This window comes from Callospermophilus lateralis, chromosome 2 (assembly GCF_048772815.1).
Source record: "Callospermophilus lateralis isolate mCalLat2 chromosome 2, mCalLat2.hap1, whole genome shotgun sequence".
NCBI lineage: Eukaryota > Metazoa > Chordata > Mammalia > Rodentia > Sciuridae > Callospermophilus > Callospermophilus lateralis.
The window spans coordinates 7,708,072-7,724,855 of NC_135306.1; the positions used below are offsets into that span (position 1 = coordinate 7,708,072).

Below are 16,784 nucleotides of genomic sequence, written 5' to 3' on the forward strand. Positions count from 1 at the left end.
CAGATGATGGCAACGGTGGTCCTGTTTTGTTTTTGGTCCTACAGAGGTTGAACCCAGGGGCGCGCTACCCCCGAGCCACATCCCCGGCCCTTTTTATTTTTTAATTTTCAGACAGGGTCTCACTAAGTTGCCCAGGCTGGCTGAAACTTGTGATCCTCCTGCTTCAGCCTCCTGAGTTACTGGATCACAGGTGTTCACCACACCTGGCTCAGGGTGGCCCTTTGGACAACTTCGTGACATCCTGATGTGATGACAAACTGAGCCCCTACCCCCACTGCACCTCTGCTGTCCCCTGGGCGTGGGGTGGGTGGGGTCAGTGCCCCTGGCTGCCTCCCCGACCTCCCCACCCTGAACCTGCTCCAGGAACCAGGCAGGCAGGTTCTGAGCCTTCGGGCTACTGTCAGGCTACCCCACCCTTCAGGCTACTGTCACCTGCCTGGTTTCAGTCGACAAACCTCTCAGCTCTGAAACCCTGAAACTGGGGCTGGGCCTTATGGGTGAGGTGTGTCCCTGAGCCCACTGGAGGGACTGGGTGACTTCAGGGATGGGCCTGGCCTGGTGCACTGAGCTGGGGCCAAACCAGGGCTGAGGCTGATGGGAAGCCCATGGTTGACATGAGGCTGGCTGTAATTGGGCTGGAGATGGTCTTCCTTGTCCCTGTGCCCAGCCATCAGGGTGGAGTGGGGACTCGGGCTCTGGCTCTGGGGCTGGGAGCTGGGTTCAGATTTGGCTTCTGCTGTGGCTCAGTAGGAGACTGGAGGGCTCCCTGGACTCCGGGCCTCCGTCTCCTTGTTGGAAACATTCCTGGTCCCGCTCCTGCCTGCCCCAGGGTCGGGTTGGATTTGGGGGATGATGATCCAGGTGGGACAAGCTGTGCCATGCACTGGCCCGGGGAGGCCACGAGAGGACAGAGCAGGCGCTCCTTCACCTAGTGTCCTAGACCCTTGGGGACATAGCTATCTAGGGACGCTCCCCAGGGACTCTGCACTCCTCCCCAAACTCAGCTCAGCAAGTCTCTTCTGTATGAGCCTCATTTTTCCCATCTGCACAGTGGGCCCAGCACCCTGTCCCCAGCTCCCCGTCCCCAGCTCCCCAAGGCTCCAGGGAACTTCAGGCCGCCCGGGGGCCTCCCCAGTTCCTGCTCAGTCCCCGCTATCACCACAGGAAGTAGCATGATCCTTAACATTGTCAGATTGGAGAACCAGAGATGAGTGTTCTTCCGGGCGCTTGGCTGCTGGGGTGCTGGGCGTGGGGCTGAGCCAGGTTGGGGGTGGCTCAGCCTCGGTTTCAGGGGCCTCTCCCTGGGCTGGAGGACCTGGGATCAGAGGCACTTTCTAGGAGTCCTCATGCTGTGCCTCCTGCCAGTCAGGCATCATCTTCTCAGAACCCTGGCAGGCAGGTCCTGCGACCTCCGGTTTGCAGAGGGGGACACTGGCTCAGAGGGGGGGAAGTGCTTTGGCTGAGGCCACACAGCTGGTAGGTGACAGTTGGGACTCCAACCAGAGCCTGCATGCTCCTGTGGAGATGGTGCCCCATCACCCCCCACCTCCGTCCCGCAGCCCTTCTGTCCAGCATGAGGTGGCTGCGGTTAGCCCTGGTCAGACTGAGTCACCAGCCACTCCGAGGAGGTGCTGAGGCCAGCATCGTGGTCAGCTCCTGAGGCCAGGGCAGCGCTGATTAGATTGTTGTTAAGATTTTAGGTCAGCTGAGGCGACAGAGACCCACCCACCCGTATTAGAGTTAGGACTTGGAGGCCCGAGAGGACCCAGTGGGTGGGCAGATTCCCTGCTGCTCTGGCAAGATGGGAGCAAGCGGAGGTTGGAGGCCTGCGTTTCTGCTCCGACTCTGTGCCTGCCCCAGTGTGACCTTGGGAAAGTGACCTCGTCTCTCTGAGCCTCAGTTTCCCCACCTATGAAATGGGGATAATAATGCCTGCTTTGCCTCTCCTTGGGACTGGACAAGGACCCAGCAAGAAGAGAAGATGAAGTCCTACCTTGGAAATTGTAGCAATGCCACATGAGGGGACACTGGGGTGGGGAGGCTTCGTGGGATGGGGGATCTGGAGCCAAGGTTTGAAACCCACTTCTGTTCCCTTCTGAGCGGTGTAGAGTGTAAAATGGAGCGGGGAGCAGTGGTGTGCACCTGTGATCCCAGCGGCTTCGGAGCTGAGACAGGAGGACCACAAGTTCAAAGCCAGCCTCAGCAACAGTGAGACACTAAGCAACCCAGCAAGACCCTGTCTCTAAATAAAATACAAATAGAGCTGGGGATGTGGCTCAGTGGTCAAGTGCCCCTGGGTTCAATCCCCGGTACCAAAAAAAAAGTAGAATGGAGATAATAATACTGTAGTGTTGAGTGGGGTCGGTCCTCAGTGGGTAGGCAGGCACGGTGAGCCCTGGGAGTTCTGGGGCCAGTTAGTAGGGCTGGCTGGAGAGGGGCCCTCAGGGTTACCCTCCACAGCACCAGAGGGTGTCTTTGGAGAGATGGGTCCAGTCACAGTAAGGTCCACGGAGCACCCAGTGTGCACCAGCTGGAAGATTCCACTCCTGGCTGCAAACCAAGCCCTGCGAGAGGGTGAGGGTGCCGGTGCTTCGCCCTGGCCCCGTGTCCCGGGAAGTGTCTTTTTCAGAGCTGGGTAGAGCCCTCAACCCTGTTAGCTGTGACATTGAGACCGGAGACAGAAGTTCAGACGGGCAGTCGTGTCCTGAGGTTGGTGGCACTCAGCTCTGCCCCCAGAGTTCACCAGCTGTCCTCTCAGGCTAACGAGGGACCCAGGACCAGAGGCAGCTGGAGCAACCCACACAGGGGCAGTGCGGTTGTGTTGGCTGACAGCATGAAATGCCCACTCATGAGCTGGGAGGCCCCAAGCCCAGGTGGACGCTCCGTGAAGCAGGGTTTTCACTGACCTGTGTTCCGATGGGGGCCACTGGAAGAATCTGTGTGTTGGGGCAGAAAATGGGTGGGCCCTGCCCAGAGTACCCCTCTGCCCTGAGTGGGCAAGCTTCCCAGCTAATGCTGGGGGTGTTGCTGGCGAGGGACCCAGAGAGGCACAGTTAATGGCTCCAGGCACAGTTAATGGCTCCGGGCACTGGCAGAGGTTAAGCATAGTCAGGGGACCTGGGTTCCTGGGGGCGGGGGAGGGGACACACACACACACACACACACACACACACAAGCGCGCTCTTCTCCACCCCGCCTCAGCTGTGGGCGCTCCCTTGGTCTGATCTCTTGACTTTTGAAGACCCGCCCATCATTGTCATTATTTGTCTTGGTTCTTTTAGGAAAAAAAATCTTTTTTTTTTTTTTCTTAAACAATAAAAGTTACACCTGCTAATAAAAATGCCAGACAGTCTCTAACCACTGTTACTTCGAGCTGAGCGCTGTTAGGATTGGCGGTAGCGTTCAGGATTTGTGGCGGCCCCCGGGCAGAGACCGTCGCTGGCCGTCTGCATTCTGCGGAGCAGAGGGAATGTGTTCTGGGATGCCCATTTCACAGATGAGGAACTTGAGGCTCTGAGAGAGCTGGGAGCTTGTAGGGCTGGCATCTGGCCTTCACTAGGAGACTGGAGGAAGGCTCTGCCCACCGCGCCCGTCCCCCAACCCCACCGCGGCTTCTCATGCAGCAGCACCTGGGCTGAGTCATGGCGGAGGGAGGATGAGAGCATTTGGCAGGAGGGCAGGTAGGGCTGGCGCACAAGCAGGCTGCCCCACCCCAGCCCCTCTGTAGCACCGCGTCATTGTGTCATGTCCTTTAGCGGTGGCCTCCCAGGTCCTGGGCCAGGACCACGAGGTGGGCCCTACTCTGCAGGGGAGCCATGGCTTCTTTCCTCGCTCTCTCTGGGGTGGGGATGTGCTGTGGGGCCCTGTGGGCAATGGCTGGACCAGGACCTGAGGGTCAGCTGAGTGGCTGGAGCTGCAGTTGCCTCCATCTGCTGTGTGACCTCTGGATGTCAAGCCCCCTCAAGGTGGTGAGCCTTGGTCTCCGAAGCCCTGTCCGGTGTCTTCCCAAGTCCCTGCTGTGTGGGGTCTCCTCTGGGAGGGAACAGGAAGAGCTGGTGAGCAAGTGTGGAGGAGAGAAGGTGCCCCAGGTTCCTGGACTGTCTCACCCATGGACACCCACGTGGGGACAGGCGGTGGGATGTTCTGCCGGCAGCTGCCTGGAGGTGGCTGCTGCAGGGTGGCAAGACAGGGAGAAGTGGGTCCTGAGCAGTGCTCACAGGGCAGGCCAACGAGGACCCCTAAGGTGATGGGGCTGGATGGGTCTTGGCGGAGAGCTGGGCAGGTAGGGGACGTGGTCCGGCTCGGCCTCCCTGATGCCCCAGGGCTACGGTGCCCACCCGGGTCCTCTCCCTGAGTGCTGCTGGCCTTGTGGGTTCCGGTGGCCCCCAGAGCACCCCTACGTTTCGTCTCGTGTTTCTGTGGCTCTCCCTTTGTACCAGGCACGTGGCAGTTCCTTCCCAGCCGGCTGAGGACATCTCTCGAGAACGTGCTCAGGGCTGCCTGTGCCAAGAAGCCAGCCCGTGGCCCTGTTCTCCGCCATCTTCCCTCCCAGCTGCCCCTGGGCTGCCAGGCTTATGCGGAGCATATCAAGTTCCCAGGCCCAGCTGGGCCTCTGTCCTCTCTGCCTGGAACCCCTGGCGGATGCTGCCACCGCCCTCACCTGGCACTTCTAGCCCTCACCCTTCCCCGGCCAGCGCCCCTCCACCCCACCCAGGGGCCCCGAGTTCCAGGAGTGCTGGGCGTGGGGAACCCCACTGTCCCACTTGTCTGGTTCTGGAATGTCAGGTTGTGGGTTTATCTGAATTTGGATCCGGCGCTACCCAGCGCCTGAGTTTGGGGAGCAAGAAACACCTGTGGTGGCAGCTGGGGGTGGGATCATGGCTGCTGCATTTCCTTTGGGGTACGGCCTCTCCCTCTCCCACGCCGTCCGCTCTGGACCTGGCCCTCATCTCCTGGGCGCCCAGCCTGGCGGATTGAGAATGGATTTCACCCTTGGCCCTCCCGCCCTGCCCGGCCCCTCTGCCAGGTGCTTTTACTCCTGTTGGCAGTACCAGCCCGACCCAGGAACCCAAAGCTCAGCCTCCACTCGGCCTCTGGCTCCCTCCCCGTGGGCGCTGGCCACAGCATCTTCCCGGTTCTCACTTCCTCCGGCTCCTGGGCGTCCTCTCTGCCCCGCAGCCCTGCCTGACCCGGGCCTCGGACGCCCCTCAATGAGCTGGGCCTGCTCCTGGCGCACCTGCCCGCGTGTCCCTCCACTGCCCAGGCCTTCTGAACGGAGCTGCTCCCGCCTTGGACCCTGCAGCCCGCGGCTGGGAGCCGTCTTGGGCTGGGCAGACCTGAGCCAGTCCTCTCCAGCTTCCTCCTGGCCTGAGGTTGAGGCCAGATTCCAGACATTCAGGAATTGAAGTCCTGTCTGGAGGTGGATGCCCCAGGGCCAGGCTGGGCCTCCCAGGGCCATGGCCAAGGGCCCTTGAGATCCACAGGCCCAAGGTTTCTGGGGGTCAGCAGAGTCCAGGCGGAGACCACGGGGTCCAGGAGCCTCCTCACCTCTTAATGGGGACAGTGATGGTGCTGGCTCCCCAGGGTCTCGTGTTCCTTTGGGATCGTGTGTCTAGAACCGCTTGTCCCCAGGGTTGACACTCAGGGGCAGCTGCAGGGGATGGTGACCGTGAGGGTCCATGCTGGTCTCTTCACCACCTCGATTCATTTTCTCCTGCCCCTCCCCCGCTTCATCTTCTTCCAGAACAATTCCGTGGCCTCCGAGAGAGTTCTGATTGTTTATGGTTTTTTAAAAATAGGCATCAAAGCAAATTCCTCATTTGTTCCCCCTTCCACCTCCTCCCAGCAATGGGGTACGCAGGCAGGCGGGGTCCGGGAGGGGTGGCAGGCTGAGCTGCTCCATGCTGAGAGCTGCGGGGCGCAGGCGTGCTTCAGAAGGCCAGAGACCCTGAGCCCTCCTTCCTCTCTGGCCTCAGCCCTGATGGGTCCCCAAACTGCATCCTGGCCCCTCACCCCTGGCTGTGTGACCTGTGCCAGCAACTTTGCCTCTTTGGGTACGGGGCCTTCCTCACAGCCTGGGGATTAAGTGAAATGCTGACCTAGCCAGGTGTCTGGCACTCGGAGACTGGCCTCATGACAGGCACGGTCCTGCCAGCTCCTTCTCCTTTGAGAAAGGAGCAGGTCTTTGGAGCATGGAATCCAAGTCCATCAGAGGTAACAGGGCCTGTCCGTCCCCGAGTCCAGCGCTCCTGGTGTGGAGGGGAAACTGAGGCCTGGGAGGGAAGCTGCCTGGAAGGTCAGACTCGGGCCACGGCTTCTCAGGGCCAGGAACCCTCCCCTCGGCGCTTGCAGCCCTGCCTGGACCTCAGTCTCCGCATCTGGAGGGAGGATGCCCGGCTGGGCCGAGAGCAGGGCTGTTGAGAGCCAGGCCACGGTGGAGGTCCCAGGACCCACCCTCTGCCTGAACTGCTTCAGCAGAAGAGAGAAGCAAATGGCCAGCAAAGGCAGAAAGACCGCTACGGGGAAGATTGTTTTAGTGTTTATTTTCTGTTTTTAAAAATCATGATTATAAAATAACTCAAATGCTGTTAAAAGTGAATAAGGGAGAAAAATGACAACTCCTACCTCCTGCAGCCAGAGTAATCCTTCCCCCCTTGAGTTCTCGGGACTAAACCTAGGGACGCTGTATCACTGAGCTACACCCCCATCCCTTTTTATTTTTTGAGACAGGGTCTCACTAAATTGCTGAGGCTGGCCTCACACTTGAGATCCTCCTGCCCTGGACTCCTTTTTAACGAGACACCATTCAACGTGTGATTCTGTGACTTGCCTTCTCTTCTCGGCAGCCTGTGCCTGTGCCGTCTTCCCCGTCCCCGGTCCATGGTCACCATGTAGATCTGCTCCGCCTCTTGGTCCTGTGTGGACGCTCTGCTTGCTGCACGTCCTCTGGCTTCTGCCTTGCCTCAGTGCAGGTGCCTCTGGACTGCCCCGCAGGCGTAAGCGAGGGACACTTACCCTCCACATTGCACACACGGCTGCCGGCCGCTCTCCAGCTTCTGGGCTTCCGTGCCCGTCTGACGGGACCTTGTGGTTTTGCTTGGTTGGCATTTGGTCTCTGGTGAAGCTGGGCGTCTTTTCAGGGGCCTGTGCGTTGCGGTGTTTTCCGAGTGGCCACTCCCCATATTCAGTTCCAGAAGGTTCTCCCTTCCCCCACGGGGCCGCCTTGCGCAGCCAGCACGCGGCTGGCCGGGATGCCCTGCAGAAGGAGCCAGGCCTGCAGGAGCTCGGGGCTGGGTGCCCACAGCAGCTCACGCCGTGTTTGTTCCTCTCCTTCAGAGAAAACCGGGAGGATCCTGACGGAGTTCCTGCGTTTCTATGAGGACCAGTATGGCGTGGCGCTCTTCAACAGCATGCGCCACGAGATCGAGGGCACTGGGCTGCCGCAGGCACAGCTGCTCTGGCGCAAGGTGAGAGGCCGGAGGGGGCCTGTTGTCCTGACGGCGTCTCGGGGCCCCTGGTTCCCCAGGGACTCCCGCTGCCCACGCCCTTCATGGTGGGAGCTGGGCCCGAGTCTTGAGAGCAGATCCAAGGCCAGTCGCCCTGAGGAGCCTCCGTTTACCCTCTATCCGGGGGATGAGACACCTCTTCCCAGGGCAGCTGTGGCTGCAGCAGGGAAGGTGCTCGGGAGTGTTGTCATCAGCCTCGTGATTGTACCCGTCAGCAGCAGGACTACATTTTCCCAGGAAATATCTGTCAGATTAGAAGGTGCCCGGCTCCATCCTGGGGGTCAGTGTGGGTTGGCGGAGGCACCCAAAGCCTCTGGGGAATGGACTCTGGCCGCCCTGGTGAGGGGCTAGAGGCAGGAGTGGGGAAGGGATTCAGGATGTGGGTCGGGATCTGGGTTCGCGGCTGGAAGCTGCTGACACTTGGGAGAGAAGCCAGCTGTCACTCCCTTGGGGATGGTGTAGGGATCCCTCTGTCAACCCAGGAAGCCCTATTTGTTGGCATTGCATGTCCCAGGGATGGGATCAGTCCCTTTCAGTGACCTCTACTCTTTGCCCCCTGGTTGGCCAGGCTGGTGGCACAGGGAGGGTGACGAGCAGGAAGTGGCATGGCTCTGTAGTAACTACTTAACCTCTGGTTGATGCTGCAGGGCAACCACTGGCTTCCCTCTGGGAGATTGGATTGGCTAACTGATGCCATGGAAGTGAGGTGCCCACCAGGTCAGCCAGATGGCTCCTGAGCCCTCAGCTCAGGATGACTCCCCAGGATGGGAGGCAGGCTCAGAGCCTGCTTCAGACTCCTGGCACAGGCCCCTTCTGCTCATGCCCAGTGGGCAGTGGGCAGAAAGGGCAGGGCTGTGTTGGGGTCCCCCAGAGCTCATGTGCCTTGCTTTTGGACCCAGAAAAGGCTGTCTCTTCCCCTTGTGTCATGGCAACTTCAGGACCCCATGACAGCAGGGAGCAGAGGTGTCCAGATGTGGCCTGGCTTGGGTGTCTGGCAGGTGGCACCTGTGTGGCAGGAAAGGAGACCTGGAGTCCAGCCTAGGTGAGCAGGGCCAGAGCCGCTCCCCCTTCTAGAATGAAAGGTCACAGGCAGCACAGGTTCTAGTAACACAAGAAAAGTGGGGGCCATCCTCGGCGAGGCATATCCTGCCTCTCACATTCACAGGGGTGCTCGCTGCCGGGAAATAGTGACTGAGGCCAGCCCGAGTGGGGATCCGTTTCATCAGGCACCAGCCCATCACAATGCGAAGTCCTAATCACAATAAGAGATACTGTTCTTTTGTGTTTTGTTTTTGTGGTGCTGGGATTGAACCCCTGGCCTCAGGCAAGCACTCTACCTCCAGCCCAGAAAAAATAGTATTAGTAATCAGAATAACATTAGTGATTGTTTTTATTAGAAACAATCAGTGATGATTAAAAATAAAATGAAGGGCTGGGGCTGGGGCTGGGGCTCAGTGGCAGAGCGCTTGCCTAGCATCCATGGGGCACTGGGTTGGATCCTCAGCACCACAAAAAAAAAAAAAAAAAATTAAATAAATAAAATAAAGGTATTGCATCCATCTACAACTTAAAAAAAATGAGAATAGTAATAATAACTAAAGCAGCAATAAGAAAAAATGAAGACAGTGGTTATTCTGTGCTGGACACAGTTCATTCAGTCCCCCCACAGGGCTCCGAGGGGATATGTGTCCAGCTTCTCCAATGGGTGACCGGGCGGGGCGGGGAGCCCTGGCTCTCTGAAGCTTTGCAGAGTCTTGCCTGGGTTGTTGGTTCCGTCCTCCTTCCCACAGGCCTCCCCTCCAAACACAGCTTTGCCATTTGAAAGTCTTCAAAATAAATCCCACACCCGCAGCCAGGCAGCCATGGTGTGTGGCCTGGGCTCTGGGGTGGGCGTGGCAGTGGGGTGCCCAGTCTGACTCCTGGCCCAGCTGCCTCTGCACAGCTGGGACCATCCCGTCCTAGGTCTGGGGGCTCACAGACCAAAGAGGCCTGGCCAGGCTGGGCAGGCAGGGGTCTTGCAGGGTGGTAGGACAACTCTGGCTGCTTTTTCTGGAAAAGATGATGGGAGGGCTGGTTCCAGTGGTCTAAATATAGACAGCTGCGCTGCAGCTCTGACTCGGGCCAGCCCATGGGGCTGGAGGGCGGCAGGGGGGCAGTTTTTTAATTTTTTTCCTGTAAATATTTTCAGCCAGGGTAGGAAGCGTGGTGGCTCCTATTGTTGGAGCACAATGGCCTTCCTTTCCAGGAGTGTCGTTCCAGAGGAGCTGGGGAGAAGGAGCATGCAGGGCCGGGGGCAGGAGGCAGGGCCTGCACTTCCGCTGCAGGGGCTTCGATGGTTGTTTTTCTTACAGAAGGAACTGCGTGTGTCACAGAACACGCAGAATGTACTGAGAAACAGCACTAGACCACCCTGAGTCCCCCTTGTTCCATCATGGCTTCTTGGCTCTTTTCTAGAAGCTTCCTGGTACTTGTCTGTTCAGGAAGTGGTGCTTGGATGGCCATAGCTTTAGCTTGGGTTCCCGCCCCTGTCCAAGGACCCTCTTCAGAGAGCCAAGTTCCCACCCCCAAGTCAGTCCATGGAACTGGGAGATCATCACATGGACCCTGACTCCTCCTGATGGTGGCTGCCAGGTGCCACTGTCCTCAGGTTACAGATGAGGAAAGGGAGGCTTTGTAGGAGGTCTGGGCATGTCTGCAGGCCACACAGGTCACTGGCCAAACATTAAGCATGTGCAGCCTGGTGCTGTGGCCCATGCCTGTAATCCCAGTGACTCGGGAGGATAGAAAGTTCGAGACCAGCAAAAAAGTGAGAGTGGCTGGAGATGTAGCTCAGTAGTAGACCACCCCCGGGTTCAATCCCCAGCCCCAAGAGCGCACACCGAACACACCCAAACTGAGATCCCCTCTATTCCCACCCACATTCAGGGGGGCTGTGTGGTCAGCTTCAGAACTGGGGAGGCTCTCTGGATACACCTTGTTCAAGGTTTTGTAGTTCTGAGGGGAACCGAGGCCGAGTCTGCAGAAACTTGCTTGGACACTGGGGCCTTTGAGGTTCTCGCTTGTAGACATGTCCCCTCCAGCTGGTGTGACTGCCCTGCGCCAAGGTGGTGGGTGGCTGGGGCAGGCATCCTGCTTCTCAGACCCAGTTTCTGGTGGCTGTGTCTGGTCCGAGTCCCTGTGCCACCACTGCCCTGCCTGGCCCCCAGAAGAGCCCCTTCACTTCCCTGAGCCTTGCTCTTCTGCCAGGTGGGTGAGATGCAGTTCCCCCAAGAGGCCTGGGTGAGGCTGGGTGGGAGCAGAGGGTGCCCTCAAGGCATAGAGCCTAGGAGACCCCATTCCCTTGCAGGCCGAGGGTCTCACTCCCTGCCCCTTCCTGCCTACAGGTGCCACTGGAGGAGCGCATCATCTTCTCGGGGAATCTCTTCCAATACCAGGAGGACAACAAGAAGTGGCGGAACCGCTTCAGCCTCGTGCCCCACAACTATGGGCTGGTGCTGTACGAAAACAAAGTGGTGAGGCGCGGCCCCCAGGCCCCCGGCCCTTACCCCTGCCATCTTCCCACACTGTTGTCCAGGCCAAAGCAAGATCTTGGTGCTTCCCCGCCTCTTCCAACCTCCTTCTCCCCTGGTTTACTCTTTTTTCCCCCCGTTACTGGGGATGGAACCCAGGGCCTTGGACATGCTAGGCAAGCACTCTCCCACCGAGCTGCACCCCAGCCCCTTTTGCTCCCCTGGGTTCCTTCTCTGAGTGGCATTTCATTCTGTGTCCAGGTGCCCAGCTCATAAAGCTGTCAGGAGCCTCCTCCTCACATTCCTGATCCCTCCTTTGCCAAGGCCTGTGCCCGGGCCTCCGCCCACCTTGGCTTCCCTCCTGGCTGGGTTCCTGCCTCCCCCGCCCCTGGTTACCTCCATCCTTGCTCTTCAACAGCCCCTGGAAGCTGTTTTCCTTGCCCCCTGCCTGGCTGCCCTCTGGGCAAGGCACCTCTTCTCCCTCCATGACTCCCGCTGCCCTGCTGTGCTAGGAAATGTCGGAGAGGAGTGCGAGCTGATCTTGTCTTATCTGCTTTGGGTCCTGGGGAAGCCCCAACGGGTTGAGCCATAGACCTGATTTCATCCACCAAATATTTCTCCCAAGTAGCCCAAGGGATTGGCCGGCTTTCCTGACTCAGGGCAGGTCCATTTTCAAGTAATGTAAACAGGAGCAGCCTTGAGTCCCAGGTTAGTGGTTCTCGAGCGTTGCCATGCATCGGAATCAATTTGGGGGCTTGTTTAAAAAGGTTACTAGGCCTACCCCCAGAGTTTGATTCAGGTCTGAGGTAGAGTGAAAAAAAACTGCCTTTCTAACAAGTTTTAGGGTGGTGTTGAAGATCTGGGACCAGGCTGCCAATCACTGCCATGAAGGTTCTGAGCTGCTCGCAGGAAGTGTTTTGAATAGTGCCACCTAGTGGCAGGGAGCAGCCCAGCAGCCCAGCTGTATGAGCTATTACATCAAAATTCCCCCCTACTGGATGAGGAAAGCTGAGTCCTGACCCATTTCTCCTCCAAAAGAGACTTGTGTGGTGCTTAGAACCCAGGAAGTTGTGGGTGGAGGGAGACAGTTCATGGTAATGCTCAAAGATCCCAGGTTTTAGAGGCCGGTAGCCCTCGCTCATATCTGCCACTTCCTGCCTGTGGTAATTTGTGAGGAATCCACCTATTGGATTATGAGCATTTCTGTGAAATGAAGCGGGCACTGCCCCTGGGACACTGCCCAGTATGTAACAGACAGCTAGTGGAGCTGTTGGTAAGAGAAGAGGCAGTGGCAGTAGTAACGATAGTAGCTACCACCTCGACAAAGCTCACTGAGCCCTGGTCTAGGGCCAGGCGCTTGCTCAACAGTTTGTGTGGACTCTTTCACCCCATCCTCCTCCAGCTCTGAGGTGGGAGCCTGGCGCTAGGCTGTGGTTGTCATTCCATCTGTCTCTAGTCACCAGGGTGGTCACACTCTTCTCATCCCTCTCTCCTCACTTCTGGTCTGTCTTCTCCTCCTCCCTGCCTTGGGCAGGCAACACTGAGTAGGGCCTTGGAGCCAGAGTTGGAGATGGGATTTGGGCTTGGCCACACACCCTTAACACTCAGGGACCATATCTCTTGTTCCCTCCCCAGGCCTATGAGCGGCAGGTCCCACCCCGAGCCGTCATCAACAGCGCAGGCTACAAAATCCTCACCTCCGTGGACCAGTACCTAGAGCTTGTTGGCAACTCATTACCAGGTAAATAGGCCCCTCCAAACCCCAGCCGCACTGCCCTGCACAGACCTCAGGAGTTGGCCAGCGGAGGGGGTGGCCCTGAGACGCTTACTCCAGGCTCTACATTTTCAGAGAGGCCAGTTGGGCCTAGAGCTGCCTTAAAAGGCCAAGCGCAGCAGAGCCTGCAAAGGAGAAGCCTGGTAGGCCTGAGAGGTGTTGCCTGAGGCCACACTGGGGGATGGACCTGGACCATTGTGGGCCCTCACCTGAGTCTTGCCATGCCTGAGCCCTGTACTTCACAGTTGAGGAGTCGGGGGTCTTGCTCTCTGCCCTTCCCAAGGACCTCTTGAGTCCTTGAGAGTCTCCAGGGAGAAGATGAGTGCGACCCTGCCTTGTACACAGTCACATCAGTGCTGTTTGTGAGGGGCGCTGTGCCAGGGAGTCTACTTCCTCTCACCCTGGGAGGCTTGCCTGAAGGCTCATGTGAACATCACCTCTGTTCAGACCTTCCCAGGCACCAAGGGGCTGGGGGGCACATTGTGCCCCCAGCTGGGATTTGGGACTAGTGCCCCCATGGTGGTTGAGGCTTGGCTGGAGTCTAGTTCCTGGACACCAGGCCTGACACTGGCTGCTGGCTGGATCGGCACAGGTGGCCACCTCCCGACTCCAACCGTCAGCTCCCTCAACATCTATGAAATATGGTGCTGAGAGGTCAGATCTTAGGGTGTGGCACCCTGAGCAGTGCTGTGTATACCAGGCCCAGGCCCACCTAGAGCCAGGGCCACAGAACTGTTATTGTCATATTAACCACAGGGGCGGGTCACAGCCCAGGGCCAGTGATCTCCTGGATCTCAAATATCCATGTGGATCAGAAGAGAAAAATTCCTTTTTATTTATTCTGTTCCCTGCCCTGCGGCCTCCCTCCCCAGTGGGACATTTAAACTACACCTTGGCCTCTGTAGCTGAAACTTGAAGGGAAATCCAAGAAGATAGTGCTTGGCCTTGAACCTGAGGGCTCTGACCTGTTCACACAGAATTCAGAACCTTACCCAAGAGGGAGGCAGATGCAGTTTACCTCCACTACCCTGATTCATTTAGCTGGGCTGTGGAGGAAGAAAGAGGGCTGCTGCCTCCCCACCGACCTGCTGTCCTGTGACCCAGGGAAACTGCAGAGGGCATCTGCTTAGCAGGTTCTGTCTCCACAGGCACCACTTCGAAATCGGGCAATGCCCCCATCCTCAAGTGTCCCACACAGTTCCCACTCATCCTCTGGCATCCTTATGCACGTCACTACTACTTCTGCATGATGACAGAAGCTGAGCAGGACAAGTGGCAGGCTGTGATGCAGGACTGTGTCCGGCACTGCAACAATGGTGAGATGGGCAGTGCTTGTTTATGTGCTGAGTGGCGACACCTGGTGGCTGAGTGTGGTGTGGCATCCCAGCTCTATGTGCCATCCCAATTTTCCTTCTGGGATTGTAAGAAAATGTTTTGATTATTGCTCTTTATCTTCCTTGATGAAAACACTTCTGTGTTGTTCCATCATGTGGGGGATATGAAAAAAAATTAGGAGATTGTTCATACAAGTGTGATTGCTGAGTCCTCAGACCCTGGATCACAAAATCACATCCTGATTCTACCACTTTCTAGCAATATGACCTTAGGCGAATGACTTCCCTCTTGGATCCTCTATAAAATGGGAGTGATAATCCCTCATGTGTCTTAGGGGGTTTGTAGGGATTCACAGTGAGAGTCCACCCTGCTTGGTTAAGATTTTTCTTATTACATCATCTCCCTCCTGACCACCAACATGCAAGGTGATCCGGGCACACCACTTCCTCCCCTTCTGTAAACTTGTGTGGGGACCCTTCCAGCTCATTTATTGACACTTGTGTCTACTCTGAGGATGCAGCAAGGGAGCGAGGCGTGTTGCCTGGTGTCGTGTTCCTGCTGACTGTCTGGAGGGGGAGACAGATGTTAAACAGATGAGCCACCAGGGTGATGAGTCAGCTGTGTTGGGTGCTGGGGGTGGTGGGAGCCACCAGGAAGCCTTGTGCATGGATTGGGGGAGGTGCTGGCCCTGAGACTTGGGGGGTGTCAGTCAGGGCAGCCTCCATCGTGGCAATGATGGCTGAGACTGAATAGTCACAGGGTTGGAGGGGCAGCACGGAGGGAGACAGAGCAGGAGCTGAACAGAGGAGGAACTCCCAGGCCCTGAACTTGGGGGAACCTGCAGTGGACCGAAGTGAGTGCTCTGGGTTCAAGTCTGGAAGGGCCCTGTAGGGCTCTTGTGTGAGTGTGTGTGTGTGAGTGTGTGAGTGTGTGTTAGTACTGGGGATTGAATCGAGGGGCACTTTACTGAGTCCTAGTCCTTTATATCTTTTATTTTGAGACAGGGTCTCCCTAAGTTGCCCAGGCTGGCCTTGGGCAACTTGCCACCCTCCTGCTTCAGCCTCCTGAGTTGCTGGGATTATAGGCCTCTACCACTGCTCCTGGCTGGCCTTATAGGGCTCAAGGGATTAAATCAAAAAGGTTCCCCGGTACCAAGAAAAAAGTCTAGGATTGTCTCTCATGGTGGGGTGGGGGGTCAAGTGCCTCTGTGGGAGGAACCCTGACCTGCACCCTGAACTTCTTCCTGGTGATCTTGCCCCAGGAAAGCAGAGGGAGAATGCTGCGCTTCCCCTGCCCTGGGCACAGCTCTGTGCCCTGGGAAGGGACTGTGTGGGCCCCTGGGTGGAACCCAGCACACCCGCCCCCTTCAGAACCGCCTCTGCCCCGCCTGGATGCAGCCAGGCCAACTCCTGCCACCTGGGCTGGGCCCTGCCCTGCTGCCACAAAGGGCCTCCTGTTCCCAGGTCCCTGGGGCAGGGTTCTGGCCCAGACTCTGGCTGCCTGGCCTGGGACAGCCTCCCCCTCCCCCAGCCTCTCCAGGGCTGTTGGCCGACCTAGTCTGTTTGGGTGGGTGACCCTAGGCCACGTGGTGGAAAGGGTAGGGACCCAACATGGGGGGAGAGCCATCATTCAGTCCCCAGGTGTACAGTAGGGGTGATAAGGCTCAGAGGAGAGTGGGTGAGCTGGTTCTGGCAGAGCTCTTGGCCGGGAGCCTGGCAGGGAGCACTCAGCCGGAGGCCTGCAGAGCCCGGTGGGCCTGGCGTGCCTTGGGCAGGAGGGGGGCCAGGGAAGGAGGGGGCAGCCTGACGAAGGGTGGCCTGGCTGGGCTGGCCCCCTCACCCCAGGGCGAGAGCTGCAAGGCAGGTTCCAGACACGGTTCTTTGCTCCACCCTGAGGACTGTGAGAAAGTTCTCTGCTTCTTCCCTCTTGGAGGCTGGGCCTGGAATTTGTGGAGTCTGGAACTGCTCCCTCCTGGGGCTGCCAGGAAGTGGGGGGTGGGTGGGGAAGTAGGCTAAGCTGGGTGGCCGCCAGCTCGTTCTAGGGCCCCCCTCACATCCTGCATTCCTGGAGCAGCGGGGGAGGGGGGCGGGGGTGGCAGGAGGCGCTGGGGCACTGGCTGTGGAGTCCTCTGTGAGCCCCGAGTGCAGAGGTCAGGCCTCTTCCTGTCTGAGGTCTCCCTCCTGCTCCTCCTGCTGCCCAGGGCTGAGGAATGCAGTTTCCCTTCTCCAGAGGCTTCTGGTTCCGCCCCTACCAGGGGGTTGTGGGCTCCAGCCTGTTCTGCCATTCCCGCTGCGTGTCCTGAGGCAGTCTTGGTGTCTTCCCTCTGGGCTTGGAGGGTTAATGAGCTGGTGTGCTGGCGTCTCCCCAGGCCTGGTCTCTTGCTTTCCCAGGGTTGCCATAACCAAATTGCCAAGATGGGGCTGGCATGGAAATGCCGTTTTCTCCCAGCTCTGGAGGCCGAACATCTGGGTCAGGGTGTCAGCAGAGTTGTCCCTCTGGGCACATATTTTTTTGTTTTGTTTTGTTTTTCATGTATTTTTGCTGGGTTCCGGGGCTTGGCATATGCCAGGCGAGCGCTCTGCCACTGAGCTACCCCCCACCCCTTTTTAGTTTATTTTGAGACAGGGTCTCTCCAAGTTGCTGAGGCTGGCCCTAAGCTCC

General features: G+C 58.2%; 1 protein-coding gene across 1 annotated transcript in view; it reads left to right on the forward strand.

Annotated features, from left to right (window-relative positions):
• Niban2 (niban apoptosis regulator 2) overlaps positions 1-16,784 on the forward strand; it is a 47,671-nt gene that overhangs the window by 23,063 nt on the left and 7,824 nt on the right. Inside the window, exons 2-5 of the mRNA XM_076845455.2 lie at positions 7,336-7,466; positions 10,889-11,017; positions 12,650-12,755; positions 13,937-14,104. Of these exons, the coding sequence (XP_076701570.1) occupies positions 7,336-7,466; positions 10,889-11,017; positions 12,650-12,755; positions 13,937-14,104 (534 nt within the window). The remainder of the gene's footprint in view (positions 1-7,335; positions 7,467-10,888; positions 11,018-12,649; positions 12,756-13,936; positions 14,105-16,784) is intronic.